Source organism: Melanerpes formicivorus, unplaced genomic scaffold, assembly GCF_026170545.1.
Source record: "Melanerpes formicivorus ecotype bairdi unplaced genomic scaffold, bMelFor1.0.p_v2 SCAF_141, whole genome shotgun sequence".
In the NCBI taxonomy this organism is placed as follows: Eukaryota; Metazoa; Chordata; class Aves; order Piciformes; family Picidae; genus Melanerpes; species Melanerpes formicivorus.
The window spans coordinates 304,303-325,230 of NW_027142493.1; the positions used below are offsets into that span (position 1 = coordinate 304,303).

At 57.7% G+C, this 20,928-nt stretch overlaps 3 protein-coding genes across 8 annotated transcripts; all 3 read right to left on the bottom strand.

The window, feature by feature from the left end:
* Positions 1–2,414: 2,414 nt before the first annotated feature.
* On the bottom strand, positions 2,415–7,180 carry LOC137456867 (centrosomal protein of 131 kDa-like). Its single transcript, XM_068168546.1, has 8 exons — positions 7,050–7,180; positions 6,686–6,867; positions 5,872–6,314; positions 5,165–5,293; positions 4,602–4,769; positions 4,229–4,461; positions 3,568–3,702; positions 2,415–2,574 (listed from the first exon to the last, which is right to left on the bottom strand). The coding sequence occupies exons 1-8, from the start codon at positions 7,178–7,180 to the stop codon at positions 2,415–2,417; spliced, it is 1,581 nt and encodes a 526-aa protein (XP_068024647.1).
* Positions 7,181–9,568: 2,388 nt separating this feature from the next.
* Positions 9,569–15,296, bottom strand: LOC137456856 (rho guanine nucleotide exchange factor 17-like). 6 transcript variants are annotated; one of them, XR_010991139.1, is made up of 8 exons: positions 15,103–15,296; positions 14,672–14,918; positions 13,743–13,829; positions 12,013–13,330; positions 11,571–11,655; positions 11,173–11,463; positions 10,164–10,298; positions 9,569–9,730 (listed from the first exon to the last, which is right to left on the bottom strand). XR_010991139.1 is itself a non-coding variant. In XM_068168528.1 (8 exons), the coding sequence occupies exons 4-8, from the start codon at positions 13,271–13,273 to the stop codon at positions 9,612–9,614; spliced, it is 588 nt and encodes a 195-aa protein (XP_068024629.1). In that variant the 5' UTR covers positions 13,274–13,330; positions 13,743–13,829; positions 14,672–14,918; positions 15,103–15,281; the 3' UTR covers positions 9,569–9,611. The 6 variants fall into 6 exon arrangements, 2 of the variants coding, with proteins under 2 accessions (XP_068024629.1, XP_068024630.1); XR_010991140.1 differs by having other exon boundaries at positions 11,173–11,466; XR_010991138.1 differs by lacking the exon at positions 11,571–11,655 and having other exon boundaries at positions 12,013–12,160; positions 13,236–13,330; positions 15,103–15,293.
* A 601-nt stretch (positions 15,297–15,897) lies between these two features.
* On the bottom strand, positions 15,898–20,432 carry LOC137456868 (E3 ubiquitin ligase RNF121-like). The gene is made up of 5 exons (XM_068168547.1): positions 20,337–20,432; positions 19,243–19,397; positions 17,822–17,929; positions 16,234–16,303; positions 15,898–15,912 (listed from the first exon to the last, which is right to left on the bottom strand). The coding sequence occupies exons 2-5, from the start codon at positions 19,395–19,397 to the stop codon at positions 15,898–15,900; spliced, it is 348 nt and encodes a 115-aa protein (XP_068024648.1). The 5' UTR covers positions 20,337–20,432.
* Between the last annotated feature and the right edge of the window lie 496 nt (positions 20,433–20,928).

A 20,928-nucleotide genomic window follows, 5' to 3' on the forward strand; every position in this document is an offset into this window, starting at 1 on the left:
GCAGAGAAAGCAGCCCTGAGGGAAAGGACCTGGAGGTGCTGGCGGGGGAGAAGCTGGCCAGGAGCAGGCAGTGTGAGCTTGCAGCACAGAAGGCCAAGGGCAGCCTGGGCTGCATCCAAAGCAGCGGTGGCAGCAGAGCCAGAGAGGTGATTCTGCCACTTTGCTCTGCTCCGGGGAGACCTCACCTGGAGTGCTGTGTGCAGCTCTGGAGCCCTCAGCACAGCCTGACCCAGCTGGGAAGTCATGGCAGCACGACCTTGGGGGCCACATCTGGTGCATTCCTGGTGGGATTTAGGATGTTTGGAAGCAGCAGGGTAGATGCTGTGGATCAAACCCTGGACCACTTCACCCAGCAGCCTCTCTTGGGCAACGGCTCAGAGCTAGCAGGAAAAGCAGGTCCTCTGCAAGGCTGGGTGGGAAGCTCTGCTGGGAAAGCCCTTTCCCATGGGAAGGGCAGGGATGGTGCCCTCAGCAATCTGCAAGGAATGCAGGATGGGGAAAGTCTTCTGAACCTCCTTGACACCTCCCCAGCCTGACCTGTACGAGATGCCAGTGCCCTTCAAGGATGCTGGAAGGATCATGGAGATGATCAGTGAGGACAGGACCCACCTGGAGTGGCTTCAAACATCTCCATCCAAGCTGGCAAACCTCCACCCCAAGGATGAGGTTGCTCAAGCTGATGGTAGATATCTCATGGAGACCCAAGTCAGAAGAGCCAAACCCTTCCTGAGGCCCCTAACCCACTTCACCTGCCCTATGGTGGCCCAGCTCCTCCATCAGGAGAAGGGCTGGGCTGTGCCACACATCCCACCCACTATGAAACTAGGGGAGCAAGGAGCAGATGGGCAAGAAGAGCACAGAGACAGCTTCCACCTCAGCACACAGGGAGAGCAGGCAGGGCTTGCTCATGTACCATCTGGCTTGGATGGAAGATCATGCTCCAAGGTAGTCCTTGCCCTCGGTAGCCACCATGCTACGCGCCACCAGGCCACACCATGATGGATCCAAGCACCTGGTGCCAGCTGAGATGGGGAGCTGGGGGCATCTGGAGCCCTGTGACTCTCTCCCCAGAAAGCCAGATCCCCCTGGTTGCACCGTGCCAGGACATATCCCATGGGCAAGGGTTTGGGCCTTCCATTCATGCCCACCATGGCCTCCATTCATGCCCACCCAGTCCCTCCAGTGGGGAACCACTGACCCCCAGCACGGCTGTCCCCTCCAACCAGCCTCCTGTCCCACCTCAGAGGAGGGCACAGCCCAAGGGACAGCCTCCACCCACGCCAAGATCATCAGGGGCACCACCAGACCCTAAACCCTGCCTGGATAAGCCCCAGAGCTGGGCTCCTCTTGCACCCCCAAGCCAACATCTGCACTAGGAGCAGCCTCAAAGGGTCCTTCCCTCCTGCAACAACATCTGGTAGAGCATCTCTGGGTCCACCATGGGAAAAGCCTGGCTGGGTGTTGGGATTGAGGTCCTCAGGGCCATGCCCAGCAGATGTCCTGCAGACACTGCTTTCTAGGGAGCAGAGCAGAGCTCTGCTCCTCTCGGTGTTTCCACTTGCAGACATGTGGTTAGACAACCCACACCTAAGCCAAGCCTGACCTAAGTCTCCAGGGCACTGATCACCATCAACCTGAAACACCTTCATTAACATCTCAAACGTGGGGTGGGCCCTGGGGCCAGGTTGCTCCAGGGGGAGCTTTGGAACCAGCTTAGTGAAAACAATGTACAACCCAGGACTGGAGAAGAAGCCTCAGCCCATGGCTGAAGATGGTAAAGTTGAGCAGAGAATGGGGGGGGGGCATGGGTACTGGGGGTGTAAAGGGTCTCCCACCATGGCAGGGTCATCAGCAACCAGGAGATGAGGTTGCCGAAGAGAGCTTTGGGAGGGGGCTGGCGTCAAGCACTGGAAGGGGCTTGTGGACACACCACCTGCCAGGTGACAACCCACCAGGAACGTTCCAGGCTTCGTTTGGGGGGACAGATGTGACCCCTACACCCCACTGCTGCCACCACTGCCACCCTGATGCCCACCGCCCCCCACCAGCCCGCGCTGCCACCCCTTCCCAACCCACTCCTGTGCCACCTCGGTGCTGGCAGGGGACCCACAGCTTGAGGGCTGCGACTTGGGGGGGACGGGGCCAAGCAAGGGAGGGCTACACACCACGAGGCATTTGGGGCGGGGGGAGGGGAGGCAAGGGGAGGGGAGGGAGTCACCTCCCCCGGCCCTGCCACCTTACCTGCATCAAGGTGCGCAAGGACTCCACGTAGGACTGCTGGCTGTCCAGCAGCGTCATGATGACGTGTTTCCTCGTGTCCTACCCGGGAAGGAAGGGGGGACAGAAGGACAAGATGAGGGTTTGGGGGGCGGGCTGGGGGGTGGTGACACGACGGCACGACGGAGAGGAGCAACCTAGTGGCCGTCGCTGGCTCGCTCGGGGCGGCTGCGAGGTCCGGGAGGCGGCCGGCTGGCCTCCAGCTCCCCCCTCTGCTCCCTCTCCAGCCCGATGGAGGAATCCGGGAGGATTAGGAAGTACATGACACCGAGCGTACAGACACTGCCTGCTTTCCTCCTCGGCAGCGTCAGCAGCCCGCCCCGGAGCTCACAGCCCTACACGGCTCGGGCCCGACGCCCTCCGGCTCTCCGCGGGCGCCTTGGCTCGGAGCGCTCCCCTAGGAATTCACCTCCCGCCCCAGCACCCCGGCGCCGGGATGCGGACCCCTAGCCAGGGGATTCGCGGGGTGCTGGAGCGGGATGGAGAGGGGCTGAGGGAGGGGATGGTTTGTCAGCCCTTGGGAAGCAGGTGGCTCGGGGTCTTGGTGCTGAGGCTTGGAGACCCACCTTGAGTGCAGCACCCAAGGGCAGAGCAGCCTAGGGGGAAGATGCTCCAGAGCACAGGCTCTAAGACACCCCAAAAGTGTGGGGCGCAGAGATGCTCCAAAGACTCTGAATGTAGACATGCCCCAAAAGTGTTGCGTGTGAGATGCTCCACAGACCCTGAGGGCTGTGAGACACCCCAAAAATCTGCATGTGGATCTGCTCCACAGACCCTGAGGGCTGTGAGACACCCCAAAAGTATGGAGTAAAACCATGCCCCAGAGACCCTAGGTGTGAGATCCCCCAAAAGCTCTGGGCGCAGAAATGCTCCAAAGGCCTTGGCTTCAGAGACACCTCAAGGGTTTGGATGGTGTGGCTTCTCCAGAGACCCTGGATGTGACACCCCAAATGTTTTGGGTGCAGAGGGCCTCTGCTGACCCTAGCAAAGGAGACGATGGTCCCAAGAGCTGGGTACGTGTGGTGGTTTAGGCTGGGTGCCGGCCCGGATGCCACTGCACAGGCCACACCTGGGATGTTCCCAAAGGGGGCCCACAACACACACAACTCCCAAATGGCATCTGCTGACCCTTAGACCCTACACCTTTTCTACCTCACAGGAACTGCCTTGGCCTCATCAGGAGAAGCAGGCAGCTTCTTTGCTCCCACTCCACCTGGCCACAAATGACACGGCAAAGACTCCCACTCTTTCACTAACACAGGCAAAAGCCAACCAGACTTCTGAACCCACCTGAAGACTGAGGAATCACACTGGAAGATGCTCCAAGGAATTTCCCCTCGCTCCCCAGCAAGCCCCAGGCAGGGTGTGAGAGTAGGGTTCTCCTCCAGACGCCGCTGCCAGTGCCATGCCAGCCTCTTGTGGCTCCTGTGAAAAAGGCAGGAGCATCAACAACAGCTGCTGCTCACACAGGCACAAAGCTGTCCCCCAAGTGGGAGATTTTGCTCTTAAACTTATGAACAGAGACTTCTGAGCCCCCCCCACCATGTCTTCCTGCTCAGGCGTCCGAGTGACCTGTGCTCTGGCTTTGGGGGACCTTTGCTAGAAGGTGGAGAGGACCCTGGCTCCTGCTCTCCTCCCAGTGCATACTCAGCCTGGCCATGCACCGTCAGCACAGCACCTGAGAGAGGACGTTTTGCCTCACAGGCTCCTCTTCTGTCCCCTCTGCCTTTTCCAGCCTGTCTGTCCCAAGAGGGAGGACAGCAGCAGCAGAAAGGGAGCTCCTCTTTCCCACCCTACGTGCGGGAAGACGAGAGGCCTACAGCAAATGCTGACAAGAAACTGGCTACAGCATCCCCCGGATGGGCCTGAGGAGCTCTGGTACCTCAGGGGCTGTCAAGAGAACTGTTCCCAGTGTCTTGTGTGGGCACAAAGAGAAAACATTTGCCCTTACAGTTCTAAATCCACTTGCAGGCTCCTGATGGTTTTGTCGCTCATCTGATAAAACTCCATAAAGGACTCTTTAGCTGTCTTCTCAAAGGCCAGTTGCCGCTCGGTCTCCTTCTGCCTTCTCCGGGCCCTCTCCAGCTCCTGCTCCAGAGCTTGACTCTTCTGCTCCAGCTTTATAATCTTTAAGGAGCTGGAGGCTTCAAGCAGTTTCAGGGCATTGCCTGCAGATGCCTCCAACTAAAAGAGAAGAGGTAGCCTTTTACAGCTTCCCTCCATGGCACCAAAGCCACCAGGCTGCCCAAGAAAGCAGATGCCCAAGAGAAGACACCTCACAGACGGGGCCACAGCCACACACATCCCACGGGAACATAACTCACCTGCTCAATCTTCTTCAGAAGCTTCATCTCTCTTCTCCGTGCCTGTGCCTTCTGCTCACACTGCTTCCTTTCAAGAGTCACAAGCAGCCCTTGCAGCTCCTGATTCCTGGCTGCGAGCTGCTGGCATGCCTGGGACTCCAGCTGCAGCTCCATGGTCAATTTGCCTATCTGAAGTGGGGAAAAAGCAGCCTGCCTTAGGCACAGGGGTCTGATGCCTACTGTCACTCACCTGTCCTTCTTGGCCATTCAGAAGCCTGACAGCTCTTAGAGCAAATGGCTGATGAGACACAGGCAAGCAAAAGAGGACTTTCCTTCCCCCAAAGGCTGCTGCCAGGCAACTCAGCACCAGCCGAGCGCAGGCACCCGGAGAGGAAAAACCTTGTGAGGCAACAGCCAAGCCCAGAGACGCCTGGGAGTGCCTGGGGTGCAATATGGCATCATGGCCACGGCCGCTGGACAGTGGTGGAGCAGAAGTGAGGCTCCAAAGAGCATAGCTGCCTCACTCCTGCCCACCCAGATGCTGCCCCCAGGCTACTGCTTTGCCCCTCAGAGACTTTGCATACCTTGTCCCTATCTTCCTTCAGCTCTTCTTTCAGGTCACTGCAGGCACAGGCAGAAGCACTGGAGGTTTCTGTTAGCTGCAGGCGACTGAGGGCAGGCTCAGGGTGTCCTGGCAGCTGTCCCCCTCTTCTCTAGGGAAACAAGAAATGTCATTGCTTATTAATGAAGGTGTCTCTATCCAGGCACATCAAGAACTGTCTCAGCCTGTCCTCCCAGGGGTACAGCTGCAGCCCCAATCATCTTTGTGGTCTTCCCCTGGAGCTGCTTGAGCAGCTCCATGTCTGATTTGTGCTGGCAGAATCCTTCCCCTTCACCCGCTGCTGCTGCCCACACTGCTTCTGGTGCACTCCAGGATGCCACTGGCTCTCTGCGCTGCAAGTGCGCATAACCAGCGCCTCCCAGACACCAACCACTGACCGCAGCTCTGCAGTCTGTCTAGACAATTCCTTCCCCACCCACTGGGCCACCCCTAGAAAGCCAGGTCTCTTCACTCTACAGACAAGGATGTTGTGTGGGACAGCGTCAAATGCTCTGCATGAGCCCAGGGTGCTGACAGTAGATACACAGACACACACGTACAGAGGCAGCAGTGTGTCTCAAGGCTGGCCCAAACCTTCTGCAGCACCACCACCCCCACAACAAATCTGGGCAGTGCTCCCCTCTCCTCTTCATCTACTCTCTCGGCCTCACACGCACAGGCATCGCTCACCTGGCCTTCTTGGCCACCCTGCTGCAAGTTGCTCAGCTGCTGGCGGAGGGAGAGGTTCTCCTCTTTCAGCTGAGCCACTTGGTGCTGCAGCACTGCTGCCTTCTTCATCCTATCAGCTTGCTCTTCCTCTTGCTTCTTTTGCTGAGCTTCCAGCTCCTTCGCCATCCTCTTCAGCGCTCTTTTTGCCTTCCCCAAAGCCTCTGTCTTTTCCTGGAGTGCTTTATGCAGTTGGCTCACCTCACCTTCCAGCCTGCTCACATTTATGTTTACATTCTCCCCATGGAGTTGAAGCAGGCCCTTGCTGACTGCATTCCTGTCCACGATGCTCTCACTCAACTTCTCTTCAATCTGAGACAACTGCTCTACATGTCTCTGCAACTTGGCAGCCTGCTCAGACATCCACAGCTGGGCATGGTGCGGGTGGAGCTCTGTGGTGCACTCCTCTACAGGAAAACCATGTAGTTTGGGAATCAGAGTGAGCTTGGACAGCCCCATGATGCCTCCAGTGCCTTCCCAATCACCTGGCTTCCAGAGGCACCCTTAGCAGACACACACACCGCAAAGCCTTGAGATCCCAGCCAGCCCCCTACCAACACGCAGCTGGTTTCCAGCTTGGGAATGTGGTTTCCTGCAGCACACAGACCTGTCCCACGTGCCAGGGAGATGTCGCCAGGTGCTCAGGAACCAGCCCCAAAGGAAGCAGTGTCTACAGAATCCTGCTCTCCTTGGACCGTGCCTAGCAGAGCATCTTTGCCCAGCATCATCAGCACCCCCACACCACCCTTCCCGGTCTCCCAGCTCCACAGCAACCTACCGAGAGGGCATCTGACAGCCTCGTCCCCACGGCCTCCTTGCGGCTGCACAGCGCTGCCTGCTGCGCTCACAGCAGGGGCAGCCTTCGTCTCTCCAGCAGCTCCCGCTGCACACAGAGCCCAGCTCGGAGCAACCTCTGCCCTCTTCCCCTGCTCCCGGGGCTCCACAGCCCGTGCTCTGCAGCTGTCAAGAGAGAAAACACAGCCCCGTGGAGGCCCGACCACGGCCCTGCTCACAGACCCTTCTCACCCGCCCGACCCAGAGGGAGCTCCTGCAGAGGAGGAGGAGCCACAAGCCGCGGGGCAGGACGAGAGCCCCGGAGGCTGCCACCCAGCGCCTGCCTGCCTCTGCCCCAGCCCCACTACCTGCGCTGCTTGTGCTGGCTGCTGCTGGCATGCTCCTGGCCCTCAGGCTGCAGCTCATCTCTGCCGCTCCCACAGGGCATGGGGCTCACCCGGGCCGTCCTGCGCCGCAGGAACCTCAGGACCCTCTTCATGGTGATCGGCAGGAGCACACGGGCAGCTTGCTGCGGGCTCTGCCACCACCACAGCCACCACTACCACTCCTCCCACTCCCACACCACCAGACCCACGCAGAACAAACCTCACCACCACCACCAAACCACAACCACTCCACCAAACCACACCACCAGGACCTCTCCACCAAACCACACCTCCACAACCACTCCACCAAACCACACCTCCACAACCACTCCACCAAACCACACCTCCACAACCACTCCACCAAACCACACCACCACAACCACTCCACCAAACCACACCACCACAACCACTCCACCAAACCACACCTCCACAACCACTCCACCAAACCCAAACACCTGAACCACTCCACCAAAAACACACCACCACCAACTCACCACCACACCTACAGCACCAAAGCCACCAGACCCACACCACCAAAACCACTCCACCAGACCCACACCACCTAAACCACTCCACCAAACCCAAAGACCCAAAACCACTCCTCCGAACCCAAACAACCAAAACCACAGTCCCAGAACCACACCAGAAGAACCAAACCACCAAAGCACACCACCAACGCACTCGCCTAGCACACTCAGCACCGCCAGGTACCGAGTACACAGACGGTTGCCAAGGTGCCACAATTCAGGAACCCAGCTGTGACATCAGCAGGACCCTGGCTGAGGCCAGCAGCAGAGGCCAGTGGCTCAACCCAGCTCCTTCCTCGGCCCTTTGCGCTGTCCCTGGAGCCCTGCCGATGCCTCTCAGAGCATCCCCCCACACCTCGGCATCCCTTCCGGCACGCCCTGCACCGTCGGTGTTCTGCCATTTTGGGGGGGGGGGCTCCTCAGGAGCCTTTTCCCATAGCTTTCACCAGCCTGAACAACCCAACTCTCTCAGCCTGTCCACACAGTAGTGCTCAACTCATTCCTGTCTTCTCCTCTGGAGCAGCCTCCACAGGTCCCTGTACAAGTGGCAGCAGTTACTGACTCATCCCAGCTCAGGGGTGTCACAGCCGAGGAGATCCAGGCCTGATGGAGAGCACTTTGCAGCTCTTGGCACTGGTGCTGCTAAGGAAGGAGCTGCAGGTCTCCCTTTGGAGCTGCAGGGCAGCCACTGCCCTGTATTGGCACGTAGGAAGCGCTGCAGGAAGGCAAAGAGATTTCTGAGGCTAATGCTGCCATTGAACAGCCTCTGATCACCTTCATGGCCTACTCCAGCCCTGCTCCAGCAGCTCCTGTGCCGAGACCCCCAGAGCAGGAGCCAGCACTGCAGCTGGGGTCTCAGCAGAGCGGAGCAGAGCAGAGCAGAAGGGCAGAATCCAGGGCTGTAGCCCAGGACAGGCTTGGCTTTAAAGGAGGTTGTGTCACTGGTGGAGGGAGGTCAAGGGGAAGGGAGGCCAGGGAGCATTTGCTGGGGGTTAGGAGAGGAAATGGTGAACTGCTGTGACCGGGTTTGTGCAAGCTGGGTTTCCTCAGCTGCAGAAGAGGAAAGCAGAGCCTCGACCATTGCCACTAGCTCGGATGTGTTCCTTGATGCCAAATCTGGTTGGTTTGGGTGTTTTTTTATCAAGGCTTTGGAGACTGCTGGTGGCTTCAAAGGCCTGAACATTGTGGAGGTGACCTCCTGGATGTCACCTGATGTACGACGTCTCATGGGCCTAAAGGTGGTTGAACGTCCAAGGGCTGTGCCTGGCAGAGGTGGCTGAACCACTAGGCTTGGGAATTCATGGCCTTTTTTTGACCCCTTTTCTACCTTTTCTTAGGGAATACAGCCCTGCTGGGGGCAAATCTGCTGTGTGAGATGTCCTGTCTTCCCCCTGCAGCGAAGACAGTGTGAGCCTCTGCCCCAGGCCCGCTGCTTGTGCTGGCTGCTGCTGGCACGCTCCTGGCCCTCAGGCTGCAGCTCATCTCTGCCGCTCCCACAGGGCATGGGGCTCACCCGGGCCGTCCTGTGCCGCAGGAACCTCAGGACCCTCTGCGTGGTGATCGGCAGCAGCACACGGGCAGCTTGCTGCGGGCTCTGCCACCACCACAGCCACCACTGCCACTCCTCCCACTCCCACACCACCAGACCTACACCATTAGGCTAGAACCACACCACCAGAATCTCACCACAAGAACCACAACACAAAAAACTCACCACCAAACCACTCCACCGGACCCTCTCCACAAGCCACAATGCCAAACCACACCACCAGAACCACACCACTAAAGCCAAAAAACCAAACCACACCACCAGAACAACAGCACCAAACCACGCCAGAAGAAGGAGAGCTTGAGCCTCATTCTGAGAGCAGGGGAAGAGGAGCTGGATTTCCTGCCGGGGATAGCCAGGTGTCTCCAGCAGCAGGACTGGTTTAGGCTCCTGGCATGTCGATGGAAACACACAGCCACCTCCTCTCAGGGTAAAAGAGTTTATTGTGGCTGACAACCTGTGGTCAGCTCAAATCAAAATGACATCAGTGCCAACAAATAAAAAATAGACATCAGTTCCCAGTGGTGAAAGAGCAGGAGATGTCCAGGCAGAAGCCCACGCACATCTGGTTGTGTTGTCACGAGTGGCTGGGAGAGACAAAGCAAAATCCAGAGTTAGTTCTACGGCAGCAGACCCAGCCCAGGAGATGTCCATGCACAGCCATCGGCCATGACAGGACACTGTCAAGCTGTGGAGACATGAAAGCCCTCCAGAGGAAACAAAGGGTGAAAGGGACACACAGAGAGGAAGAAAGACCATTTTCCATGACTGTCCACTGGCTTGCTAAAGCCCAGGAAAGAAAGTCCAGAGGCTCCAAACAAACCAACCCAGGCACACCCCCAAATGGCATCTGCTGACCCTTAGACCCTACACCTTTTCTACCTCACAGGAACTGCCTTGGCCTCATCAGGAGAAGCAGGCAGCTTCTTTGCTCCCACTCCACCTGGCCACAAATGACACGGCAAAGACTCCCACTCTCTCACTAACACAGGCAAAAGCCAACCAGACTTCTGAACCCACCTGAAGACTGAGGAATCACACTGGAAGATGCTCCAAGGAATTTCCCCTCGCTCCCCAGCAAGCCCCAGGCAGGCTGTGAGAGTAGGGTTCTCCTCCAGACGCCGCTGCCAGTGCCATGCCAGCCTCTTGTGGCTCCTGTGAAAAAGGCAGGAGCATCAACAACAGCTGCTGCTCACACAGGCACAAAGCCACTTGTTGCTGCAGCACTGCTGCCTTCTTCATGCCATCAGCTTCCTCTTCCTCTTGCTTCTTTTGCTGAGCTTCCAGCTCCTTTGCCTCCTTTGTCCTCTTCAGTGCTCTTTTTGCCTTCCCCAAAGCCTCTGTCTTTTCCAGGAGGGCTTTGTGCAGTTGGCTCCCCTGACTTTCCTGCCTGCTCACATTTAGGCTTGCATTCTGGGGGAGTTGAAGCAGGGCCGTGCTGACTGCATGCCAGTCAGTGATGCCCTCACTCAACTTCCCTCCAATCTGAGGCAACTGCTCTGCATGTCTCTGCAACTTGGCAGCCAGGTCAGACATCCAAAGCGGGGCAGGCTGGAGGTGGAACTCTGTGGCCCACTCCTCTACAGTAAACCATTCAAAAGCCTGGAGCTCATTCAAAAGCCTGACAGCCCTTAGAGCAAATGGCTGATGAGACACAGGCAAGCAAAAGAGGACTTTCCTTCCCCCAAAGGTCTCTGCCGGGCAACTCGGCACCAGCCGAGCGCAGGCACCCAGAGAGGAAAAACCTTGCGAGGCAACAGCCAAGCCCAGAGACGTCTGGGAGTGCCTGGGGTGCAATATGGCATCATGGCCACGGCCGCTGGACAGTGGTGGAGCAGAAGTGAGGCCCTGAGCATCAACCAAGTCCAACCCAGAACCCTACTCCTACAAAGTTCACCCCCTCAAACCACAGCCCCCAAGCACCACATCCAAAACCCGCTGGCAACCGCGACGGGCATCCACAGGAGACCCTGATGGGTACGACCGCAGTGGGCACCCACAGGAGCTGTGCCTCCAGCTGGGGACTCACCAGCCAGCATTTTGTGCACGGGAGGGGTGATGTCAGCTTCGGCCAACTGCTCGTAGCTGGTGGCGTGGTAGAGCCGGACCTGGGCACTGCTCTGCAGTGCCACCCAGACGCCGCTGCCCGCGCTCACCATGCAGGTGACGCCGCGCCCGCTGTCCTGGCCCACCTGGAGCGTGTGCTGGGGGTGACAAGAGGCACAGCCATGCCAGTGAGGCTGCTGGGGGGGTTTCAGGCTGTGCCTTTAAAATTTCCCCACAGATCTTGAACAGAAAGCAGTCAAACGTCAACAAATCACTGCTGGGTGGAAAACGGGAAAATAAAGATCAGCTTTTTCATTTGCTTCCAACTGAGCTGCTCTGGCAAATTTAGTGTTGGGGGTGGGGGGGGAACTTTCAACCCACCACAATGCCAACAAACACAGGATCACAGGCTCCCAGGAGGCCAGGGGTTGGAAGGGACCTCTGGAGATCGTCGAGTCCAGCCCCGCTGCCAGAGCAGCACCATAGAATCCAGCACAGGTCACACAGGAACACATCCAGATGGGGCTTGGAAGACTCCAGAGAAGGAGACTCCACAGCCTCTCTGGGCAGCCTGTGCCAGGGCTGTGTGACCCTCACAGTTAAGGAGGTTCTGCCTCATGTTGAGGTGGAACCTCCTGTGCTGCAGTTTACACCCATTGCCCCTCTCTATCCCAGGGTGCAGCTGAGCAGAGCCTGTCCCCTCCCTCTTGACCCCCAGCCCTCAGGTATTGAAAACCATTTATCAAATCCCCTCTCAGTCTTCTCTTCTACAGACTAATGGTCACCACCACCCCTCCAGACCTCCCACTGCTGCCCACTGTACCTCTTGTGCCAAGGTGGTGTGCTGAGGACGATGACTTGGCTGTGGCAGCCGCACCACAGCTTCCCGGCCACTGCCACCATCTTGGTGATGAGGATCCCTGGGGAGCCCAGGGACAGGCATTTGGAGTTTTGGGGGTCCCAGAAGCAGCCTGTGAGGGTGGTGGGAGTGGGCTTGGTAGTCAAAAGTCTGCCAAAGAAATCTCCATCTTCACCAAGCCATTAGGACCATCCCATGTTGTGGGGGGCGGAGATGTCCACCTCCAGGTCCTCAGCAAAAGGGGACATGAGCTGAAGACACCAGGGGATGCAAGCTGGTAGGCAGGGACCAGAAGGAGGAGGCACACCTCCACCTGACTCCAGTTTTGGGTCTCCAGAACCCTTCAAGGGATGTCATAGAATCATAGAATTGTCAGGGTTGGAAGGGACCTCAAGGATCAGCCAGTTCCATCCCCCCTGCCATGGCCAGGGACACCTCACACTAGAGCAGGCTGCTCACAGCCACCTCCAGCCTGGCCTTAGAAACCTCCAGGCATGAGGCTTCTGCCACCTCCCTGGGCAACCTGTGCCAGGCTCTCACCACCCTCCTGGGGAAGAACTTCTTCCTAACATCCAATCTGAATCTACCCACTTCTAGTTTTGCTTCATCCCCTCCTGTCCTACCACTTCCTGACACCCTCAAAAGTCCCTCCCCAGCTTTCCTTCAGATACTGGAAGGCCACAAGAAGGTCTCCTCGGAGCCTTCTCTTCTCCAGACTGCACAGCCCCAACTCCCTCAGGCTGTCCTCTTAGAAGAGGAGCTCCAGCCCTCTGCTCCTCCTTGTGGATCTTCTCTGGACACCCTCCAGCACCTCCAGATCCTTCCTGGAATAGAGGCTCTGGAACTGGACACAGTGCTCCAGGTGTGGTCTCACCAGACTGGACTAGAGGGGGAGCATCACCTCCCTCAACCTGCTGCCCCTTCCCTGCCCCAGCCCTGGAGGTGTTCAAGGCCAGGTTGGATGAGGCCTCGAGCAACCTGGGCTGGTGGGAGGTGTCCCTGCCCATGGCAGGGGCTTGCATCTAGATGACCTTTAAGGTCTCTTCCAACCCAATAGGAGTGTATGATTCTATGATACTATGCAAGCAGGGAAGCCACCAGCACCTCAGGCATCTCTCAACAAGGGGCTGCCCATGCCACCCACCCAACAACTATCCCTTTGGGGCTGCCTTTAACCCCACCAGTACCTTTGGATGTCTCCAGACCAGCCTCACCTGCCTCCCATTGGTACACAACAGGCTCCCCATTGGCCAAGGAGACAATAACTTGGTTATCCAGGTACCTGCAGGGAGAAGAACTCGTTGGCAACCAGATGAAGAGTCCCAGGATCACAGGACCACAGGATGCTAGGGGTTGGGAGGGGCCTCTGGAGATCAGCGAGTCCAGCCCCCCTGCCAGAGCAGCACCATAGAATCCAGCACAGGTTGCACAGGAACACATCCAGATGGGGCTTGGAAGTCTCCAGAGAAGGAGACTCCACAACCTCTCTGGGCAGCCTGCTCCAGGGCTCTGTCACCCTCACAATCAAGAAGTTCCTCCTCGGCCTGAGGTGCAGCCTCCTGTGCTGTAGTTTACATCCCTTGCCCCTTGCCCTATCAACAGGGTGAAAGTCCTGCTTGCCCCCCCACCCCCCACCCCGAAGCACCCTGCTAGGCACATCCTAGAGCCAAAAGAGCTTCTTGCTCATCACTTACAAGATGCACATGACAGCAGCAGCGTGTTGCATCTTCACGCTGCTCTCCCCGGTACGGATGTTGTCCGAGGACTGCTACACGTGGATGCTGCAGGAGAAGAGCAAAGCTGGAGGCTCACCTGGGATGGGGGTGGGGAGGGGCCCATACCCCATCCATGGTCTGGGATGGAAGGGACCTCCAAAGGTCATGGCAGTTCAACCCCCTCTGCAGTTAGCAGGGACATCCTCAAGTAGCTCAGGTCGCCCAGGGCCCTGTCCAGCCTCACCTTGAATATCTCCAGGGATGGGACCTCAACCATCTCCCAGGGCAACCTGTTCCAGTGTTCCACCACCCTCATGGCGCAGAACTTGTTCCTAACATCCAATCTAAATCTGCTCTGCTCCAGTTTGAAGCCATTGCCTCTTCTCCTGTCACTGCAGGCCTTTGCAGTCTCGTTCCACCCTTCTTGTAGCCGCCTTCAGATACTGTAAGGTCACTCTTAGGTCTCCCCACAGCCTCTCTCCCATTCACAGAATCACAGAATTGTCAGGGTTGGAAGGGACCTCAAGGATCAGCCAGTTCCATCCCCCCTGCCTTGGGCAGGGACACCTCACACCAGAGCAGGCTGCTCACAGCCACATCCAGCCTGGCCTTAAAAACCTCCAGGCATGAGGCTTCCACCACCTCCCTGGGCAACGTGTTCCACTCTCTCACCACCCTCATGGGGAAGAACTTCTTCCTAATGTCTAATCTAAATCTCCCCTCCTCTAGCTTGGATCCAGCCTCCCAGTCCTATCACTCCCTGACACCCTAAAAAGTCCCTCCCCAGGTTTCTTGGAGCCCCCTTCAGATACCGGAAGGCCACAAGAAGGTCTCCTCGGAGCCTTCTCTTCCCCAGACTCAGCCCCAACAGCCCCAACTCTCTCAGCCTGTCCTCACAGGATACACACCAGCCATCCTCACAGCCCAACCACATGGAGCTCTCATGGCCTTCAGGGTCCAGGCTGAGGAGGTCCTCCAGGCTGCCCCAGGTGAAGGAGCCGCGGCTCGAGCGGCGCAGGGCTCGCCCCTCCGCAGGGCTCTCGCCGCGCCGGCTCTGCCCAGAGCGGCCAGTGATGGGCATGAAGCCAGCTTCTGGCTCTTCCTCTGAGCTCGTGGTCTCCACAGAGGCCTCCGTGCAGCTGGGGAGCTCTTCATCTGTGCAGGAGGAGGAAGGAGGAAGGAATGGGGGACAGAATCACAGAACCATCTGGCTTGGAAAAGACCCTCAGAGAGCAAAGAGGTCTCCCCTCAGCCTCCTCTTCTCCAAACTAACCACCCCCAGCTCCTTCAGTTGCTCTTCATCAGATTTATTCTCCAGGCCCCTCCCCAGCCTCCTTACCCTCCTCTGCACTGGCTCCTGCACCTCCACATTTCTCCTCTATTGAGGTGTCAAGGTGGCTCAAGGCCTCAGCCAACCTGGCCTTGACCACCTCCAGGGAGGGACTTGCAGGTCCTGTAGGATGCTTGAACCCAACACCAGCACCAAGTGCCTGCATCCCGCTCCTCATCTTCATGGTGGGGATGGCCTTGAGGAACTCTGGATCCAGGCAGTTTTTGCTGGAAGCTGGGAAAAAAACAACTTTGGAGAATGAGGAAATGAGATGGATGGAGGCCTGCCTAGCCTGGCTTGTGATGCTGAGCCTACTGCCACATCCACTCCCCCAGTCCCTGCTCTTACCCAGCTTCTTCCTGGCACCCTCAAAGGCTTGCTCCGAGCTGAGCAGGGCATTGGGCTTGGAGAACTCGAAGGGGAAGGACTGGATGCCATCAGATTTGGTGGTGCTGAGCTCCACCTTGTAGGGGGAAGGCCATGCTGCAGGACAGGGATTGCTTTCTGTGCTGCTATCCTGGTGCTGGTTACCTGTGAGAAGACACCAATGCCCACCTGGTTACAACCTCCCTTCGGGCAGTTCCAGACAGCAATAAGGGTTTCCTCTGAGCCTCCTCTTCTCCAGGCTAATCAACCCCAGCTCCCTCAGATTCTCCTCATAGGGCTGGTGCTCCAAACACCTCACCAGCTTTCTTGCCCTTCCCTGGACACGTTGATTTCATGATCTGAAAGGTCTTTTCCCACCTGGTTAGTTCTAGTCTAGTCTAAAGCATTCTATTCTATTCTATTCATTTTCTCTTCATACTATAACTTCATCACCTGTGAGAAGAGACCACCCCCAGCCTCTCCACAATGTCCTTTCAGGGAGCTGTGAAGAGCAGTGAGGTTCCCCCTCTGCCTCCTCTTCTCCAAACTAACCATCCACAGCTCCCTCAGTCCATCTCCATCACATTAGTTCTCCAGGCCCTTCCCCAGCTTCCCTGCCCTCCTCTGCACCAGCTCCACCACCTCCACATCTCTCCTCTATTGAGGTTCTAAGGTGGCTCAAGGCCTCACCCAACCTGGCCTTGACCACCTCCAGGAAGGGACTTGCAGGTCCTGTAGGATGCTTGAACCCAAGCACCAGCACCAAGTACCTGCATCCCGCTCCTCATCTTCATGGTGGGGATGGCCTTGAGGAACTCTGGGTCCAGGCAGATTTTGCTGGAAGCTGGGAAAAAAACAACTTTGGAGGATGAGGAAGTGACATGGATGGAGGCCTGCCTAGCCTGGCTTGTGATGCTGAGCCCACTGCCACATCCACTCCCCCGGTCCCTGCTCTTACCCAGCTTCTTCTTGGCATCCTCAAAGGCTTGCTCAAAACTGAACCGGGGACTGAGCTTGGGGAACTGGAAGGGGAAGGACTGGCTGCCATCAGCTTTGGTGGTGCTGAGCTCCCCCTTGTAGGGGGAAGGCCATGCTGAAGGACAGGGATTGCTTCCTGTGCTGCTATCCTGGTGCTGGTTACCTGGGACAAGACACCAATGCCCACTTGCTTACAACCTCCCTTCAGGCAGTTCTAGACAGCAATAAGGGTTTCCTCTGAGCCTCCTCTTCTCCAGGCTAATCAAGCCCAGCTCCCTCAGGCTCTCCACATAAGGCTGGTGCTCCAAACCCCTCACCAGCTTTCTTGCCCTTCTCTGGACACGGTGACTTCATGATCTCAAAGGTCATTTCCCAACCTGGTTAGTTCTAGTCTAGTCTAGCCTAGTCTAATCCATTCTAGTCTATTCTATTCATTCCCTCTTCCTACTATCACTTCATTACCTGTGAGAAGAGACCACCCCCAGCCTCTCCACAATGTCCTTTCAGGGAGCTGTGAAGTGCAGTGAGGTTCCCCCTCTGCCTCCTCTTCTCCAAACTAACCATCCACAGCTCCCTCAGTCGATCCCCATCAGATTTGTTCTCCAGGCCCTTCCCCAGCTTCCCTGCCCTCCTCTGCACTGGCTGTGGCCTGACCAAAGCTGAGTCCCAAGGGACAGAGGAGAATTCCCTTGAGGCCCTAACATCTCCAGCCAGGAGAAGGTCAACCCTTAAAGCCCCAAGCCTTGAGGCCCCAACATCTCCAGCCAGGAGATGGTCAAGCCTTGAGGCCCTAACATCTCCAGCCAGGAGAATGTCAAGCCTTGAGGAGCAGCAGCTCCAGCCAGGAGAAGAGCAGGCCTTGAGGAGCAGCAGCTCCAGCCAGGAGAAGAGCAGGCCTTGAGGAGCAGCAGGTCCAGTCAGGAGAAGATCAAGCCTTGAGGAGCAGCAGCTCTGGCCAGGAGAAGAGCAGGCCTTGAGCAGCAGCTGCTCCAGCCAGTTGAAGATCAAGCCTTGAGGAGCAGCAGCTCCAGCCAGGAGAAGATCAGGCCTTGAGGAGCAGCAGCTCCAGCCAGGAGAAGATCAAGCCTTGAGGAGCAGCAGCTCCAGCCAGGAGAAGATCAGGCCTTGAGGAGCAGCAGGTCCACCCAGGAGAAGATCAAGCCTGGAGGAGCAGCAGCTCCAGCCAGAAGACCATCCCTTGAGGACCTAATACCTCCCCCCTGGCCCTCCCAGGGAGGAGAGGCCATGCCCAGAATGACCTCCTCCAGCAGCTGTCCAAGCCAGGGGCTATTGCCATGAAGCCATGGCCACTATCTTCTCCTGCTTGAGGTCCTCCACCTCCCAGCCCCTCCCAGGAGCTGGAAGCCACCTGAGATGTCCTCACCTGAACAACAAGTTGAGGCCAAAGAGGGTGAACATCACAGCCATGTAGCCCACGATGCCTGTGGCATAGCTGATCTTGTAGATCAGGAGGAACCATTTGTAGACCAACCTGAGGAGGAGAAGGAACCCAAGGAGGTCAGGAGCCAGCATGAAGACAATCCATTTCACCACCCACCCCCTAGAGTAGAACTGCTTCTGCTTCTCCTGAAGGAGACCAGCTCCAGAAGGTCCTGGAAGGAGCCAGGAGGGACAACTGAGGTAGAGGATGGAGGTGAGGGGAGGACAAGCTGAAGGTCACAGGCTTCATACAGTCATGGAATGGTCTGGGTTGGAGAACACCTTGAAGGTGATGGAGGCCAAGCATGGCCCCAGCACTGCCCCAGCACCACCACCACAGGGCCCTCAGCACCACAGCTTCCCAACCCCTCCAGCCATGGGGACTCCACCACTGCCCTGGGCAGCTGCCACAGGCCTGGGCACCCCTCAAGGGGCACAAATTGCTCCTCAGGGCCAAGCTCAACCTGCCCTGCCACAACCTGAGGCCATCTCCTCTTGGTCCAGCCCTCAGGAGCAGCCCTTGAGCCCCAGCTGGCTGCAAGCTGCTCTCAGGGAGCTGCAGAGAGCCACAAGGTCTCCCCTCAGCCTCCTCTGCTGCAGCCTCAACCCCCCCAGGGCCCTCAGCTGCTCCTCACAACTTCTCCACAGCCTTCTCCTCCTTCCCCAGACCCCTCCCCAGCTTCCTTGCCCTTCTCTGGTCCTGCTCCAGCCCTCAAGGTCCTCCTGGCAGGGAGGTCCCAACCCTGCCCCCAGGCTTGCAGCTGTGGGCTCCCCAGTGCCCAGCCCAGGGGCACAATCCCTGCCCTGCTCCTGCTGCCCACCCCATTGCTGCTCCAGCCCAGGCTGCTGCTGCCCTCCTTGCCCACCTGGGCACCCCCTGGCTCCTCTCCAGCCTCTGCCACCAACCCCCCCAGGGCCTTTCCCCCCAGGCACTTCCCAGCCCCTCTGCCCCCAGCCTGGAGCCTTCCTGGGCTTGCTGTGCCCCAGGGGCAGGTCTCAGCCCTTGGCCTCAGTGCCCTCATGCCAGGTCACTTCCCAGGGCCATCAGAGCTTCAAGCTCCTCATTCAAGCCCCAGGCCTGCAGCTGCCAGGGGCTGCTCATGGCCTTCACTTCCCAGCCCCAAACCTTGGCATCTCCAGATGCCCCAAGCACCTGGATTCCATGCCAGGAATGCCCTTGGTGATGCCACCAGCCCCCCAAGGGTAGCTCTCCAGGTCCCTCAGGTCTCAGGCTGGCCACCAGCAGGTGGTCCAACACCCCCACAGTTCAAGGCAGAGGAGGTGGGGGAGAGAGGTCCTCCAGCCGGGTTAACCTTGAGGGTGAGGAGCTGCCCTCCTCCAGAGGCTCAGGAGCCCTGTACCCACCTGGGGGTTGTCTGTACCAGAGGTTTCCTGGTTGCCCTGAAGGTGACAAAAGCTGTGACAGCTGAGAAGAGGACCCAGATGACCAGGAACCTCCACCAGTTGAGCTTGATGGTGAAGTAGAGGGGCACCACCCACATCTGGAAGAGGGTCACCATCTGCAGGGACAGAAGGAAAGGGTTTGGGAGACCCCAGACACCTCCTGCTGGACCTTCTCCTGCCACCCTCCAACAGCTTGGGAAGAGCACCAGGACACCCAAGAAGGTTTGGGTGGTGACAGCCTCAAAGCTTGGCCAAGGAAGCAAAGAGCTGGAAGGAGAACACAGAGGAGACCCCTCCAGAGGAAGGCTGTGGTGAAGGCACATTATGCCCCGATACTGAATCTTGTCCCAGCATGTGGGCAAGTTCCCCCTCCTCCAGGAGGAAGACAAAGGCCAAGGCATTAGCCAGGCTTGCACGCACCCAGCGCATGCAGCGCTCCTGCTGACACCAAGTATGGGCATAAGCCTAGCTTCACGCTTTCTATAGGCTGAAGCCAGTTGCTTATGAGAGTGCCCATTGGTCAAGCCCAGCCTCGAGGGATCTATAAGTATCACCCCAGTCGGTGAACACGTTGCCCCCTCCTTTACTTTGTCTCTGTGCTAGCTCGAGAGAGCAACTCTCGAGCTGCAGCCTTCGCCATTGAGCTTATTGTTATTAGCTTCTGTTATACATGCACGCATGCTGGAAGCGTCTGCGTAGTGAAGAAGCACAGAGGGAGGACCTTTGCTGAGCCTGAGGAGCTCAACGTTGCTGCAGCCAGCCGTGCCGATCGGGAGAGCCCATCGTGCCACCGGAGGACTGGACTGACCCCCGCGGGTAAGATCTGCCCAGTTACCGGGGAGAAGGGACTCGATTGATAACCGAGTCCACGTATGCCTAGCATCGAACCGGGACCACTCTGAGAGTCCTGTTACTCCTTGAAGCTCGGTAAAGAGAATCCGCCGCCTAACGCAGCCGCATTCTCTCCCCGAGGCTGTTTGCATCAGCCCTGAGACTCGCCGTGGTTGGGCCGACCCCCGTAGCTTCGCCTGCTTCCCTCGTTCGAGCCCACCTACCGGCCACCGTCGTCCCGCCCTGCCGTGCGAGCCGACTCCTGAGGGCCGACCCCACGGGCCGACCCCTGTTGTCTGAAGGGAATTGAATATCGTCCACGTGCTTTCCACCCACTAGCACTCGGTTCATAGGATCCGCGTCTAGCAGAGTAAGCGCTGACGCATAGACAGATTATAATATTGCTGTGTAGAGCCAGAAGCCGCCCGCGTCCCGCCGAGTCTCCATCTAGTGGCCAAGCGGCAGAACTGCACCCTTCCTTATAGAAAGGGTTTCTAGATAGTTCAATTACGTTCTAATCATAACACTAAGCCAGTTGTGAAATCTATTTCACGAACGTGCACTAGAACATGTATATAAGTTGGTGATTAATCGGTTATTAATAGTTTGGTAATTAATAAAATAATATTTTTCATAATTCATAAATTCATAGTCATAAATTTCATAACCTCCTCACCACAAAGGCAGAGAAGATGATCCACCTGAGGCTGTCCTCAGGTGGCTTTGGTCTTGCCAGAGGCCATGGCCCAACCACCACCAGTGGTGGCTTTGAGCTGTGAGGACTTCCAAGGTGAAGAGCATGGTTCAACCTATGCC

Excerpts from the sequence above, each read along its gene's own strand:
- LOC137456867 (XM_068168546.1), bottom strand. The coding sequence starts at position 7,180 with ATGAAGAGGGTCCTGAGGTTCCTGCGGCGCAGGACGGCCCGGGTGAGC. Across the intron at positions 6,315-6,685 it reads GGCTGTCAGATGCCCTCTCG|AGGAGTGCACCACAGAGCTC; the intron begins GTAGGTTGCTGT and ends GTTTTCCTGTAG. Across the intron at positions 2,575-3,567 it reads TGTGATTCCTCAGTCTTCAG|GAGGAAAGCAGGCAGTGTCT; the intron begins GTGGGTTCAGAA and ends GACGCTGCCGAG.
- LOC137456868 (XM_068168547.1), bottom strand. The coding sequence starts at position 19,397 with ATGGTGACCCTCTTCCAGATGTGGGTGGTGCCCCTCTACTTCACCATC. Across the intron at positions 17,930-19,242 it reads CTGGTACAGACAACCCCCAG|GTTGGTCTACAAATGGTTCC; the intron begins GTGGGTACAGGG and ends TCTCCTCCTCAG. Across the intron at positions 16,304-17,821 it reads GGCCTCAACTTGTTGTTCAG|CTTCCAGCAAAATCTGCCTG; the intron begins GTGAGGACATCT and ends TTTTTTTCCCAG.
- LOC137456856 (XM_068168528.1), bottom strand. Across the intron at positions 11,348-12,012 it reads ACACCACCTTGGCACAAGAG|CACACGCTCCAGGTGGGCCA; the intron begins GTACAGTGGGCA and ends TGTCACCCCCAG. Across the intron at positions 9,731-10,163 it reads TGTGATTCCTCAGTCTTCAG|CCACTCGTGACAACACAACC; the intron begins GTGGGTTCAGAA and ends TGTCTCTCCCAG.